Source organism: Pseudochaenichthys georgianus, chromosome 16 (assembly GCF_902827115.2).
Source record: "Pseudochaenichthys georgianus chromosome 16, fPseGeo1.2, whole genome shotgun sequence".
Taxonomy (NCBI): Eukaryota; Metazoa; Chordata; class Actinopteri; order Perciformes; family Channichthyidae; genus Pseudochaenichthys; species Pseudochaenichthys georgianus.
The window spans coordinates 4654963-4677768 of record NC_047518.2 but is presented as its reverse complement, the minus strand read 5'-3'; the positions used below and the strand labels follow the sequence as shown (position 1 = coordinate 4677768).

The window sequence follows — 22806 nt, the reverse complement described above, 5'->3', positions numbered from 1 at the left end:
CTGTCATTGCCAACAAAGGGTATATAACAAAGTATTGAGATGAACTTTTGTTATTGACCAAATACTTATTTTCCACCATCATTTGCAAATAAATTCTTTCAAAATCAGACAATGTGATTTTCTGGATTGATTTTTTTTCTCATTTTGTCTCTCATAGTTGAGGTATACCTAGGATGAAAGTTACAGACCTCATCTTTTTAAGTGGGAGAACTTGCACAATTGGTGGCTGACTAAATACTTTTTTGCCCCACTGTACATGCCATTAAACATGACTAAATACTAGATCACCTACACATCAGTGATGTTGAGTGTACTTTCTTAGAAAAAGGTTACATTTACATTTTACCAAGCAACATCACTTTTTTGTTCAACTTTTACATTTCAATGTATTTAAGGCAAATATTATTGAATATAAGGCGCATTCACACTGCGGTACTTTTCCCACAAAGGTTGGCTGGGCGGATTGCAAACCACGTCCCGTAAAACTCCCAAAAAGTTGTGTGAAGCCGCCATTTTATTATCCTCGCATTATTAGCATTAGCCCAGCGCAGAAACGCAGAGACTAACTTATGGCAACACAAAATAAAACATGGGAGCGGTGGCGATGAGGAGGTGTCGGCGTTCTGGCGATTTACTCGGAAGGCTTCAGTAGAAGCTGCCGGGACTCCCAGCAGCTTCTACTGAAGCCAGTCCCCAACTCCGGGGACTTCCAGCCGGGGACTTTGGGCGGCAGTATACGCTGTGAAGTGGTTTGCGGCCTGCCAGTAAGCCCAAAGCAGAAGAAGAAGAAGAAGTGACGTCAGCGGCTTCATTTGCCTAATCCACCCCAGGGACTTTTTCCGGTGTGAACGCGATCTGTACTTAGTTCATGCGAACTAAAGAGTTTGCATGAACCTTTGTGGGAAAAGTACCGCAGTGTGAATGCGCCTATTGTGAGAACTGCGACCATTTGTCTCTGCATACTGACTGTAAAACAACATGTTAAAAGTGACTCTTTCAGTGAGACAACCGAACAGAGCAAGCTTCTACAGCAGTGTTTCTCAAACTTTTTCATAACAAGCACCACTTAACCAATAAAAAAACACTCGCGGACCACCTAACTCCACAAATATCCAAAAACACATAGTTTTTTACAAATCGCATGAAAATGGTACAAACAAGTGGCCACATGTGTGATGAAGGTGTTTATCTGGGCTATATCATGCAATCAAAAGTTAAACTTAAGCTCGCTCCATTGCGGAGATATTCCTGCGGGAGTGCGGAAAACTTAAATTAATTTGATTTATTTGAAATGTTACTAATACACTCACGGACCACTAGGGGGCGCTCACGGACCACCAGTGGTCCGCGGACCACACTTTGAGAAGCACTGTTCTACAGTTTAAGTTTTGATAACAGTTAAATATTATTTTAATAATACATTTATTTCAATGTTGATTTTAGAACAGTTTATTCATAATCTGATTATATTTGTAGTACACTGTTCACATTCAAATACAAAAATCATTATATTTATAGCCCCTGAACAAACAAACACACCTCTTTCTTAAATAACACACTTGCTCTGCAATAATGTTTTTTGATATTTCTGTTAGGAAAGGACATGCCTGAGAGACAGGACTGCTTCACCATGTTCTCTTTCTCTGAGGGTCCAGAAGAACATCCAAGAGGGAAAGGAAAAGCTGATATGAGATTTAAGAGCAGTACAGGACATTCACTAAGACACTTAGACCTGCACACTGACTAGTTTTGTAGTCTAACAGGAACATAATTGTTGTGTTGTTTTACGTTGCACCTCAGAGACAGTGTAATTGTTGTCAGGCCTATAAAGTTTGGCAAGAAAAAAAAGTCAGCTGATCAAATGCATTTGCCTCACTTTATGAGGTTCACAATACTTGTGCCTTGTACCGCAGAGTTTGCAACATCACAAATAAATGGTGCCAATCTTCAGTCAGATGTGAATGTGTAATCTAACATTTTCAGTAAGAATAACGGACAAAAGGAGTGCAAATACAATTTATTGAAATGTGAACTAAAAGTTATCAAGCATGAACCATCACCATTTTTTTTTTTTTTTAAATAAAAACGAAATAATATACATAAGTTACACTAAATGTTAATCTGTTAATTGACAGGCTAGGCCTGTGCAGGTGGTAACAGCTATGCCCAGCATGGGCTAATTTCTGTAGGAAAAAATAGTGTAATAGATGCTTTGGACAATAAGAAATATAAAGTTAACTGTTGAGTTGCTCAGTTTCTTTAGATTGACAGGGTTTAATAATACAAACAAAAGGAGAGGCACTGTAAAATAAAGATTGGTCTTTCAATAAATTGTGTCTAAAGTCAAGTAGCTAGAACTGTTACTTATAGTTTGAATGATACAGTCTGGTTATAATGTTTGGAGGAGGCATCACAGGTAAGAGCACCATTTGTTGTGTTCCATCCACAACAAATGCACACAGATTGATGTGTATTATTGATCTACCATTTCTTGATTTTGGACATCGAATTTTGGACATCGAATTTTATACACCGACATTTTTGACGTCGAATTTTATACACCGAAATTGTGCATTCAAATGTTTTCACTTGAATTTTTGGGATCTGAACTTGAATTTTTACATTTTTATTTCACATAGGTAAATTCGGAGCAAAAAAATTCAAGTAATTATTTTCAATGCTATAAATTCGGTGTCTAATACAATACAATAAAAGTGTCTAATACTTCTGTCTCTTGTTTGCTTCCATACAGAACGGCTATACAACCCTAAAAGATGATGTGACAAATGCGCAACACTGTAACACAGTATTAAAACGTGTTTTCTCTTTCAGCTGCAGAGTATGTTCAGTCCTGAAGAGCGCCTGACCCGACACGGAGAGCTGTCCATTCGTCCCAGAGAAGATGTGACTGTCCACCTGCTATTTGCTCCCACCAGAGTGGCCTGCATGTTGGCCAAACTGGAGATTAAACAGTCTGGAGTCCGGCCTTCACAGCCAGGGGTCAAATTCACTGTGAGCACGTGACCCCTGTCAGACCTGACCATTTTTACTGTCTTTTCCTGCCTCGTTTCTTTTTCATATTTTCTTCATTTCTATTGAAAGACTGGCTTTATTTAGATTCCTTTGTGTCCTATCTTCAGATTCCACTGTCGGGCTACGGTGGGACGTGCAACATCATTCTGGAGGACCAGAGAAAACAGGCAGACGGCTATGTGGCAACATTGACTGACATCGCTGTCGGTCATGTCAGTAAAGTGTGTATTTGCGTGAGGAACACTGGCTCCAGAGCAGCTTTCATCAAAGCTGTGGCCTTCTCAGATGTGCAGACACGATCAGTTATGGAACCCTCTGTCATCAGCATCGCCCCATCACAGTTTGTGCTTAAGGAAAGGACACAAGAGGTAGCGAGAATTTTTATTACGGATTTGAACCGCACACTAGTTCTTGAAAAACTGATATTCTAAATGTTTCTTAAAATAGAATAAAAAGACACCAGAATTAGTAATTATATTAATACTAATGCAATATTTAAAAAAAAAAGTATTTTCTGCGATTAATCTCATTGATATGCGCAACATTCAATAATGAACTCAAAAGTAGTGTATGGCGCAATTTCATTTTAAAAGTACTGCTATTTGAACAAAAATGCAGTAACATTTGGTTTGCAAACACTTTAAAGGGGACCCAGAATGCACTTTTTGATGTCTTTTATACATAAATATGTGTCGGGGAACGCACAAAGTGTCAGAAAATAAAACTGAATCTCGAAAAAACGGGGGTACAACGGAGCTGATCCAGATTTGCGTCCGATATGACGTAATATCGGACATGCAGACCCACGGCACTATCAGAAAGTTGCTATCAGAAACAATGCCCGACTGTTTTGGATGTAATATGGTCTGTGTAGTTTGGAACATGACATGGCGTTTAATCACGGCAGCATTGAGCTGAATCTGCCAGGTAATTCTGAGCAGGCATTAGTTCCCCCTCCTCTTTTTTTGTTTTTCAAGCTAAGATCCTGAACCTGCAGTTTTCTAACATGGCTAAAACAGAGTGATATTAGGGATGTCTTAAATGCATGATCTGTTTGGTATTTTGAGCAAAACACATAATAGACATTTTTAAAAAAAATATATATATATCCGAGACTCATAATATATGCCTAAAAATAGGAGACTTTTAAACATAAGGTGCTTTTTAACAACAGTATTCCCTTTCTATTTCCCCTCACTTTTTATTTCTTGTAGATCTCAACTTCAACATTAATGTTATCAAATATAAAACCAAAGGTATTTGCCAGGGCATTAACGTTTGTTATAGAAAAACAAGTTACCCTCAATCCATTGAAAACTCTGGTTCTATCAACTCCGCCTTCTGAAGAGATGTAAGAGTTCGTTCATGTGAGTGCTGCTGTAGCATTAGGCCCACCCCCTATGCTCTCATTGGTTTAGACCCTATGGTTTAGACACGTAATGTCACCCATCCTAAGCCAATACTGATCAACATCCCACCCCTCTTTTGACCCAATGGTTTGTCTGTATGTGTATTCAGAGCCAGTGAGAAACTGACTTTCAAAATTATAATATTAATACAAAAACTATTAATGCGCAATAAAATAATTGTCGGGGTTAATTAATTAATGCGTAGACGCGATAACGCGTTAACTTGCCCAGCCCTAAATAATAAAAAAAAAAAGAAGAGAAGTAAATTATGAGACAAAAAAATGCCCTTGATTTAGACTTGGCTGGTGTCTGTTCGCATCACATCATCAGATCAAATCGCAAATACATATTAATCCTTTTTCATAGTCGTGTGGGCTGCCACGGAGTTGCTAGTGGAGCACGTGCGTGAACTGCGAGTCCCGGAGCCTCGCGCTTTATTGCGCATCAGATGAGGCCCCCTCTGCAAGATGAGGCCCCACGCAGTCTGCGTGATCTGCGTGTAGGGAGGGGCGGGCCTGCCAATATGCATAGAAATATTTTATCCATTTGTGTATTTATTAGTATATTATTTGAACAACAAACAGGGCTCGACAGTAACGGTTGCCAGGTTGCCATTGGCAACCATTCAGAAAAAATGTCAACCACTTCTTGGCCTTTGGTTGCCATCATAGACTGTATATATAAATGGAAGTAGTGTCCGTGACGTCACCCATAGGATTCTGCAGAGTTGCCGTGAAGCCCTTAGTAGGCGGAGTCGGCCACTAACGGCTCGACTGTGACGTCAGAGTCTAATCCCGCCTGCTCCAAATAAGGGCAAAGAGGCGGGACCTGCTGCCTCCGAACTGGAAGTAAACAGAGCTAGCTCAGGCTAAGAAGCTAAGCTAACATGAAATACATGCATACCAAGTTACTGCCAACAGTGTAGTTCCCCTATATAAACGTTACATTCATAATCAAATGAGACAATCTGCAAGAGAATTAGCTATATTTTGTTATTCTTAATGCTTGTCATTCACAAGGTTGAGAAAAGACGGACTCCACCGCCCGGACCTAACGGAGCCGCAGTGGGCTAGCTCCGGGACGCCGGCTGGAGCTAGCTCCCTGCGGCTCCGTTAGCTCCGGCGGCCACCACTGGGATAATTGGGTCCCTTATTAATATTTGCTCCCGTTTAGCATTATGGGCGTCATAGCCACAGACTATAAAAGTCTTACCCAAGGCTGAATCATAAACTAAAATGTATATGTATGCATAAAGGGTTACGTCCTTAGCTGGCTAATAAGTAACAAGCTAAGCTACCAAGCACACAAACACCTGCGAACGGGGTTAACATGTATAATATTATCATTTTAGACTTCTTGGAAGTTCTGTTAGTACATTCAAGCACACAGCACGACATTTTAATTGTCTGGTATTTGTAACAATATTCCTTAAAAGGCACAATCACCACGAACACGGCTAAAGCTAAAGGGTCAAGTACAGTACTATGACTAACTAACGTTGTAGCCTCTATGGTTGTAGCCTAGCAGAGTGGACAAGTTGCTGTTAGCTGACAGTGAGGCATGAAGTGTCCATCAACGTGACCACGCCCTAATTTATGCAAAAACTTTAAGACCTAATATAAATAAAAGGGTCGCGTTAGAAAACAATTCACTCACAGATTCATAATCATGAAGGTGGAATCTAACTATATCGATAATAATATGTATTGCATCCATAGGTAGAAACATGTTTTTTTCTGCTGTAAAGTTGGGCATTTTAACATGGGGGTCTATGGAAATTGCTCCTTTCTGCAGCCAGTCCCTAGCGGCCCATGTATGAACTGCAGTGTGTGGCACTTCCGTATTGGCTTCCCGGCTGTTCCCCAGAGTTTGCCGCTTGGTTGCCATCAGTGGCAACCACTTTTTAACATTAAGAAATAAGGACAGCAAACGGCTAAATGTGCACCCCAAAATAGATAAATGTTAATTATTTGTTGTATAAGAGTGATATTTAATTATTGTTGTGACCAGTCGGAACCGGATACTTAAGTTAAAAGTGCATTGGTGTGATTACGGAGCCAGAAAGGTGTATTGAACAAATGAAATTAAGATTGAATATCCTGTAAACAAATGCTCGCTAGAATAAACAAATCTCGTAGATTTATTAGAACCTCTAATTGGTATTGAATTTCTTAAATCTTGTGACATAATGACTGTGGAAAATCCATTAATTATTTTGACTGCTTAAAGTATCAGTATTTGTGGCAATCATGTATGAAATGCTCCACTTGCATCACCAAGCGCCACGACTACTTGCTAAGCCTACGCGCTTTTCACAAAATACACAATCACGTCATTGTTAACTCATGTATGACGACCATAACTTAAGTCTAGCTTTAAACTTGAAATCCTCATTTTATATTTCAAGGAGCATTGTCAAGAGTTATCAATATGGGTTGGTGCACTGAGGACCCAGTGATCCAAAATAATGGGACAATCCCTGCACTATAGTTTTTAATCTTTTATGTGCAGCAATTGTTTTTTTAACAAAAATATCCCTCCCACTTCTTTCAATACTGACGCGATAGCTGCTTCAACAAAAAGTTCCACAGCTTCAGCCATGTTGTTTGCTTTTGAAACGGTACTCCTTTTTAGTAGTTGGACATTTCTTGCAGAAATATGACCTTCTTACTAATATTTGCTTGTGTTTTCAGGTGATAACTGTACTAATAAAGTCCACTCAAAGAGAACAAGCACTATGTCAGTCGGCCAATGCAATGCTGGCTTCCGTCTGCCTGTTTTGTGGAGATGAGGTTTCCAGGCAGCAGTACAGGAGGTGAGGCCTTCAGACACTTAGTTCAGTAAACTTGCTAAAAGAGTTATGTTGGCGTGTATGGGAGTAGTGGTAGTAGTAGGAGGAGGAAGAATGTAGAGGAAGTTGACATTTATCAAACAAGCAGTTCCTTTAATATATTCTTTATTATTTCCACAATAACATCATAGTCACGTGTTATTTGTTATTCACAAATTAATATTTGTGAAACTCCATAATTGTGATTGGCCCTGATGCAATTAAAGTGTTGCCTCAAACTACAGCCAATTTGTTCCATCATTCCAACTTCTGAAATAGCATAAGGCAGCTTCCACTAACAAATCAACACAACTGTAGATACAGGTATACAGAATGTCATTAAGAATAAAACAAATAGCCATTAAGAAAATCCCTAAAACACATTTATTGAATTCATCATCAACATTCATTATCTCATAAGACAGGGAACAAGGTAAGGGACCGATGTTCTAACCTATGGTTCTAACACAATATTTCCTCGATTACTTTTGAGAAAAGCAACTAAATGTAAGTGTATGTAGATATACTGTTTTTCTTTCAATAAAACATGCAGTTTAGGAACATTTCCCCAAAAATAAATCAAGGACAAACTATCAAGATCCAAAAAAAATACAAAACTGCAGGATATATATAGATGTAGCTTTATTTAGGAATTTCAATATTGCTGTCAATGCTTACCCAGATGGCTGAGTGAAACAGTCGATGCATTAGAGGTTCCCCTTTAATAACAAGTCGGCAAAGATGTGTCCATCTCTATGGGCCCCTTACTGTTTCTAGAACCCCTTTGCAGCTGCCCGGTTTCAACAACTTTGAATGAATACTCATTGTTTAGCAAACTTTTAAAAGCGTTTATAGTTTGTATATCCAATTCCAGATGGTTCTGCTTTTGTAAGAAAGCTGTTTTCTCTTTTCAGATTGCTTCAGAGCAAGCCGGAGGCGGTGAAGAAGGCTCTGTCTGAAAACAGTCTGCTGAAAAACATCAATTTCTATGAAACGTTTTTGGGAGAAGAAAACCTTACAGAGGGTAAGATGTCTTTATTGTGCTACTCAAACATTATATTTTCATTCTCGTCTTTAAAAAATGGCGGATATTATGTTTGAAAAAAAAACAGTTGAAAAGAACCTCCTAGTACTGTAGATACTATAAAAGTAACAATCTGCATTGTTTTTATATTTTAGCTAATGTATTTCTGATTATTTTATTAGTAGTTATTTATACCCTGTGGTCAGTTCATCATAAATTATATAACTGATGCTCTATACACCGAGGTAGTTCCTTTGAAAACCTTTAGAACATATATATATATACACACGTACACAGATATATATATATATATATATCAGGGTTTCCGTTAGCCGCTAAATACCGGTTTTTAGCTGGTAAAATTGATTAAAAAACGGTCAATTCAAAACCTGCCGGTCACAATGTCCGGTAATAATTGGGGATGCTTCGATCGATTGGCCGCCGATCATTATCGGCCGATATTCACTCTTAATAGTTTGATCGGTGCTCTCTATAAAGGCCGATCAGGAGAGCTTGAATAATAATATGCTTTATGCAAATGTTTGTTTATTATCATTGGAACAATGATAAATATTCTCCTGAATATTCTCAACACAACAACCTGGAACCTCTCTCACTCTCTCCCAACCCTGTGTACTTCTTTGCACTGAGCCAGTTGCTCATACAGACAAGCTTGTTTACAGTTGTCGGCGAAATGCCGCTCCTCTGTCTTCATAACAGTCAAAGCATGAGACTGAAGTTCCCACCTAGGGTCAAAAGAATGCGCTTTGATGTGCAGTCGACACGTTGGATACGATCCGGATGATCTCACACAGTCCCTCGTCCTCCACAATGTTAATTGTCCTGCAAGCTGTAGCCACTGCCACCCATTTAGCTATCGCTGTTGAAAGCTTGCTGCTCGTAGACGCTGTGTCCAGGCGTCTCCCCGGGAAAACTTTCAAGCGTGGTCTGCCGCAAGCGAGCGGCAGGAGCGGAGAAGCATCAGCTGTGTGCTTGGCTTGCTGTTTAAAACACCTTTTTTTGTATCCATATATCTCGCTAGAATTTCCCACCATCCAACTAACAACGTCAAGCCTTTGGGCTCTGAAACTACGGGGCGGGCCGAGGACAAATACACATGCGCTAATCGCACGTTAAAATAATTAGTGGCGTTAAAAAAAATGGTGTTAACTTGACAGCCCTAATAAAATATATATATATATATATACAGTGCACCCGGAAGGTATTCATACCCCTTAACTTTTTTCACATTTTGTTATGTTACAGCCTTATTTCAAAATGGATTAAATTATTATTTTCTTCTCAACATTCCACACACGATACCCTATAATGACAAATAGAAAACGTTTTTAAAGAGGTTTTCGCAAATGTTTTCAGTATTCACACCCTTTGCTATGACACTGATAATTGAGCTCAGGCATATCCTTTTTCCACTGATCATCCTTGCGATGTTTCTATAACTTGACTGGAATCCACCTGTAGTCAATTCAATTGATTGGACATGACTTGGAAAGGAACACACCTGTCTATATGAGGTCCTACAGTTGACAGTGCACATCAGAGCACAAACCAAGTCATGAGGTCCAAGGAATTGTCTGTAGACCTCAGACAGGATTGTATCAAGACACAGATCTGGGAAAGGCTACAGAAAAATGGCGGCAGCATTGAACGTCCCAACGAGCATATTGGTCTCCATCATTTGCAAATGGATGATGTTTGAAACCACCATGACTCTTCTTAGAGCTGGCCGCCCAAACCAAACTGAACATCGGGAGAAGGGCCTTCCCGATGATAATAATAATAATAATTCCTTACATTTTATTATAGTGCTTTTCCAGATGCTCAAAGCGCTTTACAAATACACATTACACATATCATACATGCAATGGTCATGTACTGTGGACAATACCCACAGTACATGACAATACCCACAGCACCTGATCACTCTGACTGAGCTCCAGTCAGAGTGATCTCTGTGGAGATGGAAGAACCTTCCAGAAGGACAACCATCTCTAGCACTCCACCAATCAGGCCTTTATGGTAGAGTGGCCAGAAGGAAGCCACACCTCGGCAAAAGACCATGAAAGCCCACATGGAGCACCTAGAGGACTCTCAGACCATGAGAAACCAAATTGTCTGGTCTGATGAAACCAAATTTGGCCTGAATGACAAGCATCATGTCTGGAGGAAACTAGGCACAGCTCATCACCTGGCCAACACCATCCCTACAGTGAAGCATGGTGGTGGTGGCAGCATCATGCTGTGGGGAGGTTTTTCAGCAGCAGGAACTGGGAGACCAGTCAGGATCAAGGGAAAGATAAATGCAGCAATGTACAGGGAGATCCTTGATGAAAACCTGCTCTGGACCTCAGACTGAGGAGAAGGTTCACCTTTCAACAGGACAACGACCCTAAGCACACAGCCACGATAACAAAGGAGTGGCTTCAGGACAAGACTGTGAATGTCCTTGAGTGCCTCAGCCAGAGCCCAGACTAGAACCAGATTGAATATCTCTGGAGAGATCTGAAAATGTCTCTGCAACGACGCTCCCCATCCAAGCTGAGGGAGCTTTGAGACAATCTGCAAAGAAGAATGGGAGAAACTGCCCAAAGATATGTGTGCCAAGCGTGTAGCATCATGCTCAAGAAGACTTGAGGCTGTAATTGCTGCCAAAGGTGGTTCAACAAAGTATTGAGTAAAGGTGGTGAATACTTATGTTTATGTGATATTTGAGTGTTTTTATTTTTAATTCATTTGCAAAAATTATTTTAAAACTCTTTTCACTTTGTCATTATGGGGTATTGTGTGTAGAATGTTGCAGAAAACTAATGAATTTAATCCAAATTGAAATAAGGCTGTAACATACAAAAATGTGGAAAAAGTGAAGGGGTATGAATACTGTGTGTGTGTGTGTGTGTGTGTGTGTGTGTGTGTGTGTGTGTGTGTGTGTGTGTGTGTGTGTGTGTAGAGGTGTGTGTGTGTGTGTGTGTGAGTGCGTGGGTGTGTCCGTGTGTGGGTGTGTGTGTGTGTGTGTGTGTGTGTGTGTGTGTGTGTGTGTGTGTGTGTGTGTGTGTGTGTGTGTGTGTGTGTGTGTGTGTGTGTGTGTGTGTGTGTGTGTGTGTGTGTGTGTGTGTGTGTGTGTGTGTGTGTGTGTGTGTGTGTGTGTGTGTGTGTGTGTGTGTGTGTGTGTGTGTGTGTGTGTGTGTGTGTGTGTGTGTGTGTGTGTGTGTGTGTGTGTGTGTGTGTGTGTGTGTGTGTGTGTGTGTGTGTGTGTGTGTGTGTGTGTGTGTGTGTGTGTGTGTGTGTGTGTTAAAGGTACAGAAAACATAGTAAAAATAATAGATTTAATTTAAGAATGAAGTTGTAATACATGTCTAAAATATTGACGTTTCTAAATGTATTGACCTTTTTTTAAGTCTACGACCTGCCTCAGCGGCCCAATGAAGCTCACATCTTCTATGGAAATATGAGTAAGGTAGTGGTGTCGTTGGTTGGAAGTACGAACAGTGAGCTGCTGCTGCTCGCTGATAAACACAGAGCAGAGACGGACAGGTACTGCCACACTCATTTCTAACATACTGATACACAAATAGATACCTGATTTAGTTTATCATTACATTTAATTTAGCCGACGCTTTTATCCAAAGCGACTTACGAGTGCATTTGACCAAGAAACTTGAAGAAAACAGAATCATATAAGTACATTAGGTTTCATAGAGTGTAAGTGCATAGTTAGTATCCAAGTTTTGTTGTTTTTTTTGTATTTTATTGCGTGAAGTGGAAACAAAAGAGATGAGTTTTTAGTCTGCGCCGGAACATGTTTAAGCTTTCTGCTGTCCTGATGTCAATGGGGAGCTCATTCCACCATTTTGGAGCCAGGATAGCAAACCAACGTGTTTTTGCTGATGGGAACTTGGGTCCCCCTCGTAGTGCGGGTGCAGCGAGCCATTTTGCTGATGCAGAGCGGAGTGCACATGCTGGGGTGTATGGTTTAACCATGTCCTGGATGTAGGAAGGGCCAGATCCATTCGCAGCATGGTACGCAAGTACCATTGTCTTGAAGTGGATTCTAGCAGTTACCGGAAGCCAGTGGAGGGAGCGGAGGAGCGGCGTGGTGTGGGAGCATTTAGGAAGGTTGAAGACCAGACGAGCCGCTGCATTCTGGATGAGTTGCAGAGGTCGGATGGCACATGCAGGTAGACCAGCCAGGAGGGAGTTGCAGTAGTCTAGGCGTGAGATGACGAGAGCCTGGACCAGAACCTGCGTCGCTTTCTGGGTCAGGAGGGGACGCATCCTTCTGATGTTGTAAAGCGTATATCTGCAGCAGTGGGTTGTAGCAGCGATGTTTGCAGTGAAGGACAGGTTGTTATCTAGGGTCACACCCAGATTCCTTGCAGTCTGAGTCGGTGAAATAACAGAGGGGCCGATGTTGATTGTCAGGTCAAGAGTGGGACAATCTTTTCCCGGAAGGAAAAGCAGTTCAGTCTTGTCAAGGTTGAGCTTGAGGTGGCGAGCAGACATCCACTGAGAGATGTCCGCTAGACCAGCAGAGATGCGTGCGACGACCTGGGTCTCTGAGCGGGGGAAGGACAGGATTAATTGGGTGTCGTCAGCGTAGCAGTGGTATGAAAAATCATGCGGGCGAATGACAGATCCAAGCGAGTTTGTGTACAGAGAGAAGAGGAGGGGACTGAGGACAGAGCCCTGAGGGACCCCTGTAGTTAATTGACAAGTGTCGGACTCTGACCCTCTCCAAGTTACCCTGTAGGTACTATCTTTGAGGTATGAGGTGAGGAAGGAAAGTGCAGAGCCTGAAACTCCAATTTCTTGGAGAGTGTGAAGGAGGATCTGATGATTCACCGTGTCGAATGCAGCAGACAGGTCCAACAGGATGATGACGGAGAAGAGGGAGGCTGCTTTAGCCGTGTGCAGTTCCTCAGTGACAGCAAGGAGGGCAGTTTCTGTGGAGTGACCTGCCTTGAAACCAGACTGGTGCGGATCCAGAAGGTTGTTCTGATGGAGATAAAAGGAGAGTTGTTTAAAGACAGCGCGTTCAAGTGTTTTAGACAGGAACGGGAGGAGAGAGACAGGCCTGTAGTTTATAACATCAGACGGGTTGAGAGTGGGTTTCTTTAGGAGAGGGTTTACTCTTGCCTCCTTGAGACTGTTTGGAAAGTGACCAGAAGTTAGAGAAGTGTTGATGAAATGGGTGAGAAACGGTAGAATATCAGGAGCGATAGTCTGAAGGAGGTTTGAAGGGATAGGGTCCAGAGGACAGGTGGTAGGGCGGGCAGAGGTAATGAGGGTAAGAACCTCACTTGGAGCGAGAGGGGAAAAGGAGGTCAGTGTGCGGGTGGAAGGAGGGTCTGGTGACCCAGCGGTGAGTAAAGGTGAGTCTGAAAAAAAGGTTGATGATATTCGCTCTTCTTTTTCTAAGTAGTTAACAAAGTCGCTTGGAAGTAGGGAGGAGGGGCAAGGAGCTCTGGAGGGTGGAGAAGATAGAAAATAGATTTTTGGGATTGGAATAGGAAGATTGGATCTTATCTTGAAAGAAAGTGCTTTTTGCCTGAGAGATCGAAGCAGAGAAAGACGAGAGGAGAGCCTGATAGGTTAGGAGGTCGTCACGGTGTTTGGATTTCCACCATTTCCGCTCTGCTGCCCGAATGACGGTTCTATTAGCACGCAGTGCGACATTTAGCCAGGGAGCAGGAGGGGACTGACGAGCCTGCCGAGATGTGAGAGGACAGAGAGAGTCCAGAGAGGATGAGGGAGGACAGAGAGAGTCCAGAGAAGATGAGAGAGGAGAGTTTCTGCAGCAGAGTTTGGAGGCAGGAGTCAGAGGAAGGGAGGGCTGAGAGCACCGATGAGGCAAAGGTAGAGGGGGAGAGGGAACGAAGGTTGCGGCGGACAGGTGCAGGATGAGAAGAGATTAGTTTGTTATGTTTGGAAAGGGGTAGAGAGAATGAAATGAAGAAGTGATCGGAGGTGTGGAGCGGGTTTACAGAGAGGTTAGAAGTAGAGCAGTTCCTTGAGAATATGAGATCAAGGACATTGCCAGATTTATGAGTTGGTGGGGACGGAGACAGTGAGAAAGCAAAGGCGGTTAAAATAAATATTAATTCAGATTCTGTACACTACTTTATGGTGAATGCATTTGAATGAAATATATCACCTTGGCCACAGTTGTTTTTGTTGTTTATTTTGTGATTTCCAGTGCTTTGACAAATGGCAATGTGTCTCTGGATGTGCTGCCAGTGAAAGGTCCCCAAGGTCCAGCACTGAGAGTGGCAGAGCCATCCTTAAAGGTACCATAAGGCTTCTTTAAGGATACCTCTTTAATGATGATCTGATTGTTGAATATCTATGTGCCGTTTCTACTGTATGAAATGATTTTTTTTTTTTTTAAATCTTTATATGGCATAAAATATATATTTTTCAATGCAGAGTGTCCCTCCACAGGCTTCAGAGCCATTACACAGGCGGTCTGAGTCCTGGACCCTCCACCCAGAACAACTTGTCCTTGCAGCTCCCACCATCAGTAAGTAGGAAATATATATATGTTAAAAGCATATTGTGTGAACTTTTAACAGCTTTTTTTTAAATTGCACTACAGATTTTGAGTATGATTGGTGAAGCAAGTTACTCTAAACCATAGGTTTATGATTCTGCATCAGAGAGTTATTGGTACACAGCGGGACACATTTGTTTTTTTACTGTTGTTGTTTGTAGATGGTGCGGCCTCCACGAGTCAGGTTCAGATCCGGAACAATACTTCCAGAGAGCTGAGCTTCGATCTGTCCTGGCCCGCTCACTGTCTCACCATCACCCCTCAGCATGGAGTTATTGAGCCTCAGTAAGAATACACATTGTTGTTCGATCAAAATATTGGTTATGGTAAAAGCAAAGCTATTGGGTTAGAATTAGAGCCCATGTATTTAATGCGACAATTTGTTATGTTTGTACTTACCACACTATGTCAACATAGCTTCAATAAACAACTAATTACAAAGAGAAAATCCAATGCTAATGTTATCCTCTGTCACTGTGTGTATATGTGATTGGAATTATTCCATTTGTGTCCTGTTTTTATGTCATTTAAAAAAAAAAAGGTGCCACCTACAGATTTTGATCAGCCCCAACCCCTCACTAGCAACTAAATCTACCCTGCTGCCATGGAGTGGACAGATTTATGTCCAGTGCGACAGTCAGCAGAAGGTATGGAACACTTGGGACACACCGCTTTATAAACCTCAAGACAACTCAGGCATGCATCGCTGTGAGAACCTAAGACCTGAATGTGTGTGTTGTGACTGTTGTTTCAGTTGATTAAGGTCCAGATTCGTGGGGACCTGGCTTTGGATGTGTCCGCAGCCCCAGCAGACTCCACTCTGTCAGCCCTGCCTGCTCAGGCTGCCACTCCAGTGCTGACTGTGCCCAGACTCACTGTCCAGCCGTCACTACCCCAGCACACCCCACAGGCTCCTCTAGCCCTGCTGGAGATCAGCAACAAGACCATCATGTTCCCCAGCACTCCTTCAGGGGAAACATCAGGTTTGGAGGAGGCTCAAACTTTTCTGTCTTCTACATCTGGGTTTGAGTGTTACAGCAGCATGTTGTTGGCAATCTGAGCAGCCTTAAAACAATGATTTAGAAGCCTGATGATGTGAAAACGGTTTCAAATCTTCAGACTAATGTGGTTCTCAGTAATACTCTGTAGGCAGCATACTATGTTTTGTGTATCTGTCGGAGACTTATACTCTGTTTTTCTACTTCAGAGGCCCAGCTGGAGGTGCAGAATGGCAAAGTGGAAGTGCGGTGGTACCTGTCATCATTTGCTCCTCCATATGTCAAGGTGCTTTTTCTTTTTACAATTTCTTTCTTCTGTCAACTCTTCAAGAATCAGCGGCTTTAACTTGTTAGTTTATTTCTTTTCTTTTTTCATTTAGTTAGTCTCTGTGTATCCAAAAGATCCATCATTTGTTTCATGATTCACTTTGGTATTGGGTTTATCTTGTAAGTTTCGCTGGATGTTGTTGCTCAAACATCCAACTGTGTCTTTTTACCGGGCAATAGGCGCGTTCACACCGCAGCACTTTTCCCACTATAGTTCCGATATAGTTCCGAAATGTTGCGTTCACACCAAAAAGAGCCGGAACTCAAATTAGTTCATGAGAACCTTTTCACCCCCTTTTCCGTCCCTGCTAGAGACGAGCAGGGACTTTCGTGGGAGAAAAAGGTTCCTGTGTCTGATTGGCTGGGCGGATTGCAAACCACGCCCCGTAAAACTCCCAAAAACTTCTGTGAAGCCGCCATTTTATTATCCTTGCATTAGCCCAGCGCAGAAACGCAGAGAGACTAACTTATGGCAACACAAAATAAAACATGGGAGCGGTGGAGATGAGGAGGTGTCGGTGTTCTGGCGATTTACTCTGAAGGCTTCAGTAGAAGCTGCTGGGAGTCCCAGCAGCTTCTACTGAAGCCTTCCCCAACTCCGGGGACTTTGGGCGGCAGTATACGCCGTGAAGTGGTTTGCAGCCTGCCAGTAAACCCAAAGCAGAAGAAGAAGAAGAAGTGACGTCAGCGGCTTCATTTGCCTAATCCACCCCCAGGGACTTATTCCGGTGTAGGTACCAGATGTGTTTGGGGTGTCACTACCCGATCCGTCCCCCTGCCCGATCGGTACTGCGCATGTGCGAGATGGTCCGGAAGTCCGGACGGCAACCCAAGATGGACACTTGACACAGTGGCTTTTAGCAAAGCTCAAAAAGAAAAACCGAGAGAGATGAGTTATTGTTATTACAACGTGACTTCACTATTATTTAACAACTCTTTTTATGGGGTTCTTTTATTTAGGGTTAAGTACATCATAAGTACATACAGCTTTGCTAAAAGCCACTGTGTCAAGTGTCCATCTTGGGTTGCCGTCCGGAGTTGTCCAATATGGCGAACCATCTCGCACATGCGCAGTACCGATCGGGCAGGGGGACGGATCGGGTAGTGACACGGGGTACCAGATATGTTCGGGTGTATTTCCGTCGCATCCGTCATATCCGTCTACTCACCTCCCTCTGCTCCCAGCGCTCTGCTGCCACACACCGGCCGTCTGCGGAACTGCAGCCGGAGGAACTCGGTACAGCTTGTTATGTGTGTGTACTTGTGCACATAAATAATGTTTCTAATTATTTACAATTAAAAAATATATATATTCTGCGTTACTTTAGCCAACACTTTTATAAGGCCACGAGATTAGATAATTACGAAATGTGTAGATAGAATACATATCTTTCAGGTTGTTATTTTGTCATTGTTTAATGTTTTATTTACCTTTATAGTATCTGAACTTTGGAGAGGAGTTGGGAGACACACGACACATCAAATCACATCTACAGATCAAGACGAAGCGAATGGAAGTACTCCTAGCGTGAACATGTTTGTGAAAACGTGTGCAAAGTCTCCGAAAATCCTAAAAATAAGCTCATATTTGAATTCCCCATAAAAAAACACATCATTCAGTAAAAACAAGGCCCCACTGATCATCTGCTCTCTGATCTCTCTGCGAATTGAAAGTACTTATTGCCTGAGATCGCATGCTGTGGTTTTATTAAATGTGCCAAGTGCTAGGACTGTCTTAGGGAAGAAAGCTTTTAGATGTGCAGCTCCACTAACTTGGAACAGTCTGCAAAAAGAATGGAAAATTATCAAGCTAGTACCACTACATGTTTTTAAAGCTCGGTTGGATGCTACTCAATCAGATGCTGTTGGCACCTGTACATGTGGATAGATATGTTGTTTATGTTTGTATGTCTTCATGTGGAACCTACTGCTGCAGGTCTCCCTTGAAAAAGATATCATTGATATCAATGGGATTTTAACTGGATAAATAAAGGCATTGAATTGAATGTCCAATGAAAACATATCCAAGTGTAACAAACATCCAGTATTAACCTTACTGTTTTTTACTAACAGTAACCAACTAATAATTTTCATAAAGTGCATATTTATTCCAAACTCACAATATATATATATATGTAATAAAACAATGCACAATGGTACACAGTATCCAAACTCTTTAGGCACTGGTCAGAGACATTCATGTAAAGCAGATACTGAATCCAATACTGGTAAAAACGTTGCAGAGATCAAATGTTTCCTTGTCTGAACGGAGAAACCTAATTTTTAAAACAACATTTTCAGTGTGTGATTTGAAAGATAAGTTCTGATCAATAATAAAACCTAGATATGTGTATGTAGTGACCCTTTCAATGTAAATGTCAGTCCCTTGAACAGTACAAATGTTGGGGAGAAAAGAAGTTAACTTTTTGCCATTTGAGAATATCATGAGTTTGGAGTTGTCTGCATTTAATACTAACTTGAGTTGAGATAAATGGGATGGAATAACATCAAAGGCAAAACATAAACAACAGAACAACATATCTATCCACATGTACAGGTGCCAACAGCATCTGATTGTGTAGCATCCAACCAAGCTTTAAAAACATGTAGTGGTACTAGCTTGGTAATTTTCCATTCTTTTTGCAGACTGTTCCATGTTAGTGGAGCTGCACATCTAAAAGCTTTCTTCCCTAAGACAGTCCTAGCACTTGGCACATTTAATAAAACCACAGCATGCGATCTCCGGCAATAAGTACTTTCAATTCGCAGAGAGATCAGGGAGCAGATGATCAGTGGGGCTTGTGGGGATCATCAGTGGGGATGATTCAGTTTTTACTGAATGATGTGTTTTTTTATGGGGAATTCAAATATGAGCTTATTATTAGGATTTTCGGAGACTTTGCCCACGTTTTCACAAACATGTTCACGCTAGGAGTATGGGAGTACTTCCATTCGCGTCGTCTTGATCTGTAGATGTGATTTGATGTGTCGTGTGTCTCCCAACTCCTCTCCAAAGTTCAGATACTATATAAAAATACTAAAAGGTAAATAAAACATTAAACAATGACAAAATAACAACCTGAAAGATATGTATTCTATCTACACATTTCGTAATTATCTAATCTCGTGGCCTTATAAAAGTGTTGGCTAAAGTAACGCAGAATATATATATTTTTTAATTGTAAATAATTAGAAACATTATTTATGTGCACAAGTACACACACAACAAGCTGTACCGAGTTCCTCCGGCTGCAGTTCCGCAGACGGCCGGTGTGTGGCAGCAGAGCGCTGGGAGCAGAGGGAGGTGAGTAGCGACGGAAATACACCCGAACACATCTGGTACTGACACCGGTGTGAACGCGATCTGAACTAAAGAGTTCTCATGAACCTTTGTGGGAAAAGTACTGCGGTGTGAACGCGCCTATTGAGTGAAAGCGGTGACTCAGGCTGTAGTCTCTTTTCTCTCCACAGGGGGTTGACAACACAGGAGATGTTTACCGGGCCACTTACACTGCCTTTAGATGCTCCGGGGCCTCAGGCACTCTGGGGGCCCATGAGAAGATGCAGGTAGGCAATCACAACCAATTAGAGTTGTCTGTAAATTGTATAGAGTACTTTATTTTACAAGGATGGGACAACATTGACTGCTTATGTTGTGGGTTTCTAGACACATATATTGTGATCCTGGCCAATCTTGGGTAGGAATAACCCATAGTAACCCATACTTAATTTACAACAGCTACTTGTATTTAATGGGGGCCATCTTAGGTTATGTTATGTCAAGTTAAACAAATTCTGATTAGATTTCTTTTAAGCGTGTTGTTGGTTAATGTGTATAGCAATAATAGATATGGCTTAATCTATTCTGACTGTGCTTGTTTTCGTGCTCTTCCAGGTGCCTATTACTTTTCTGCCCAGGGACAGAGGGGACTATGCCCAGTTCTGGGACTTGGAGTGCCACCCTGTGTCTGAGCCTCAGCAGAAAACCAGAATCCGCTTCCAACTCTGTGGCACTGTGAGGACTCATTTGAAGTTATGCCATACTAAATAGAGAACAATGGGCTTCTGTAGTAAAGGACAACGTGTTTTATGTTGGACGTTTCATTTAGCTTGAAATACGGTTATCCAAATGACTGTTCAAAATTACTTGAGTGTCAATCTTCCTTTTTTATTCTTTTTTTTTTTTTATGTTGATGTATTGCTAGCAAACCTTAGGAGACAGATATGTAAATATTTACTGAAAAACATTGTAGATTTTGCGCGATTACCTTAATCTGTTTCTGTAGTAACTTGAATATGCTTTAGTATTGTTGGTGGCAGAACGGACAAATGGAAAAGTGTGTTGTGAGATAGTAAGCAGACCCCCCCCTGCTGAGATGAGCCTGCAGGCTTTGCATGTGCGCTGCTTTAATGTGAAGTGTTGTGACAGACCCAGTTAACTGAAGAGCACACATGCACAGCTAGAGGGATGTCAGATAGATGGCTCCACATAAGTAGGTTAAGTGGCTATGATGTGAGGGCTTTTGTTGTTATTGCCTTATGTCTTACATGCAGTCTTAAAGTGGAGTGCAACATCCTGCAGAGTGTTAAATGCTAATCTGTGACTACAGGCTGCAATACTTTGATTTAAATCTGTAACTCACAGTGGGATGTGGAACTGAATATGTGAAATGTTTCATATTTGTTTTTTATCAGGACTGCATACGATTGAGTAATGAAGTTTCTTACAGTTAGTTTAACAAAGTCGTGTGTGTGTGTGTGTGTGTGTGTGTGTGTGTGTGTGTGTGTGTGTGTGTGTGTGTGTGTGTGGCCAAACAATGGCCGTGTGGAGAAGGAGATGCTATGTGTTCCCCTAAGTGTTCTGTGCTGCTTAGCCCCGATATATTTGATTCCCTGTTTTATGTAATATAATTTGTGGAACCAAATAAAGTGTGTGTATGTGTGTCCAAAGGGAGTAAAGTCTGGAACAGTGGTAGGACCACAGGAAGGAGACTGCTCTCTGGTGAAGACGGAGGCTACAGTGAAGAGCAGGAAGAGAGCTGATGCATCTGCAGGCAAAACCAGGTGAGTCCAACAGTCCTTTTGCTTGGGAAGGTCTGTAACTAGGAAGTAGCAGCCATGCTTTAGAGTAGGTTTCTCATCTTGAGGTGACGGTTCTGCTTTCTCCTTAATCCCACAATGTATAATTGTCAGTGAGGAGGAGGCCGTGCGGAGGGGTGTGTATTCTCAACAGGATCTCTACACCTTCCCAGTGACACGGGTGGGTGAGTCCAGCACTCTGAAGGTCAACATCCGCAACAACTCACCCGACACACATGAGGTGAGGTTGCCTGTTTTGAACATGACATAAGAGAGAAACATTTTTCCTGTCATTTACTGCAGCAGAAATTGAAATATATATATTTGCTTGAAGGCAATTGGACCGTCTTTGGTTTCAGTAGTTTCTGGTTAAATAGATTAAAAATGAGAAGAAAGTGAGAGGAACAGTGCTTTGTACTAACTCGCATTGTGGACACTGTTTTTCCACACGCCTATACTTGCATGACTCTTGACTTGTACTGAATGATCGTAATTCTGTTTTGCATGGATTTGATGTTTGATGTGTGGCTTCTCTAATTGACTTGCAGCTGACATTTGTAAACCCTATGGAACCCTTCCACATCAAGCATTCCAAATATTCTCTGAGGTGAGTCATTATCCCCGACTCCTTTCTGCATCTTCATAGTGTTACGCCCCGGTCTAGGGGAACCTAGGCGTAGCTTAAAATCGCACACTCGTCCCACTCTTCCCACTCCCAAGAAAAAGTCAGTACACAGGCGACATGTGCGTCCAGGGTCATAGCAATAGTAGACGGGTGAAGCATTAGGAATCATCTCCTGTTTTTACTGGTTACTGTGCTTCCATGTTAGGGTTGTTGTGGTCATCTGTTAGAGATGTTTTTGTTAGTAGATTCTTTCATGCAACAAAATAGGAATAGTAAATACTATGTGATGTAAACTTATTTTGTTTAATGTTATCTTCCCATTGTGACTGTTCACTGTTGGAGGTTCTGTGGGATATTGGGACCTAGAGGATAATGTTTCTAAACATAGTACACACCTGGGAGAGTACTTGTAATTCCTAACTGAAGCCGTTAGGAGGGGTTGTCTGCTGTGCTTTGCTGATGAGGGACTGTGTTCAGAATGGCCACAACGCACGTTTTGAATTAGGAGAAGCAATCCAAAAGTGGAACGGGGAACAAACAAATCCAACCTGATTTTCACCAAAAATGAAAACCGTGTGTGTGTGTGTGTGTGGACCCGGCATGTTGCGGCTCTCACGTTCTCTCATTACACCACATGTGCCCTTGAAGCCCGAGATATTGTGTATTTATCATGCCATACCATTTTGTGTGCATGCATGTAGACCGTGCTGGAACATGCTCCTTTATGAATACAGTGTTTTAAAGTTGAATTTAAGTCTAGCAAGTCATGATTCATAAAGGGAAATCCTAAGTACTTGATTTTAGTTTTGTGATGTGCGATTTGCGTGTACATCTGTGCTGGTGCATGTGATGTATTCATGCTCAACATTTAATATCAAAATAATTGTCTACTGTCCATAATTGAACTGGCCAA

General features: G+C 41.8%; 1 protein-coding gene across 5 annotated transcripts in view; it reads left to right on the top strand.

The window, feature by feature from the left end:
- cep192 (centrosomal protein 192) overlaps positions 1–22806 on the top strand; it is a 55570-nt gene that overhangs the window by 30059 nt on the left and 2705 nt on the right. For 2 of the 5 annotated variants that reach the window (XM_034101900.2, XM_071205791.1), the window contains exons 36-51: positions 2833–3012; positions 3141–3401; positions 7136–7257; positions 8187–8296; positions 11713–11848; positions 14511–14601; positions 14756–14834; positions 15026–15149; positions 15406–15511; positions 15619–15847; positions 16072–16148; positions 19661–19756; positions 20085–20204; positions 21141–21253; positions 21383–21509; positions 21817–21875. In XM_034101900.2, coding sequence (XP_033957791.2) covers positions 2833–3012; positions 3141–3401; positions 7136–7257; positions 8187–8296; positions 11713–11848; positions 14511–14601; positions 14756–14834; positions 15026–15149; positions 15406–15511; positions 15619–15847; positions 16072–16148; positions 19661–19756; positions 20085–20204; positions 21141–21253; positions 21383–21509; positions 21817–21875 — 2030 coding nt within the window. Of the gene's footprint in view, positions 1–2832; positions 3013–3140; positions 3402–7135; positions 7258–8186; positions 8297–11712; positions 11849–14510; positions 14602–14740; positions 14835–15025; positions 15150–15405; positions 15512–15618; positions 15848–16071; positions 16149–19660; positions 19757–20084; positions 20205–21140; positions 21254–21382; positions 21510–21816; positions 21876–22806 lie in introns of all 5 variants that reach the window. The other 3 variants (XM_071205792.1, XM_071205790.1, XM_071205793.1) reach the window with 2 other exon arrangements.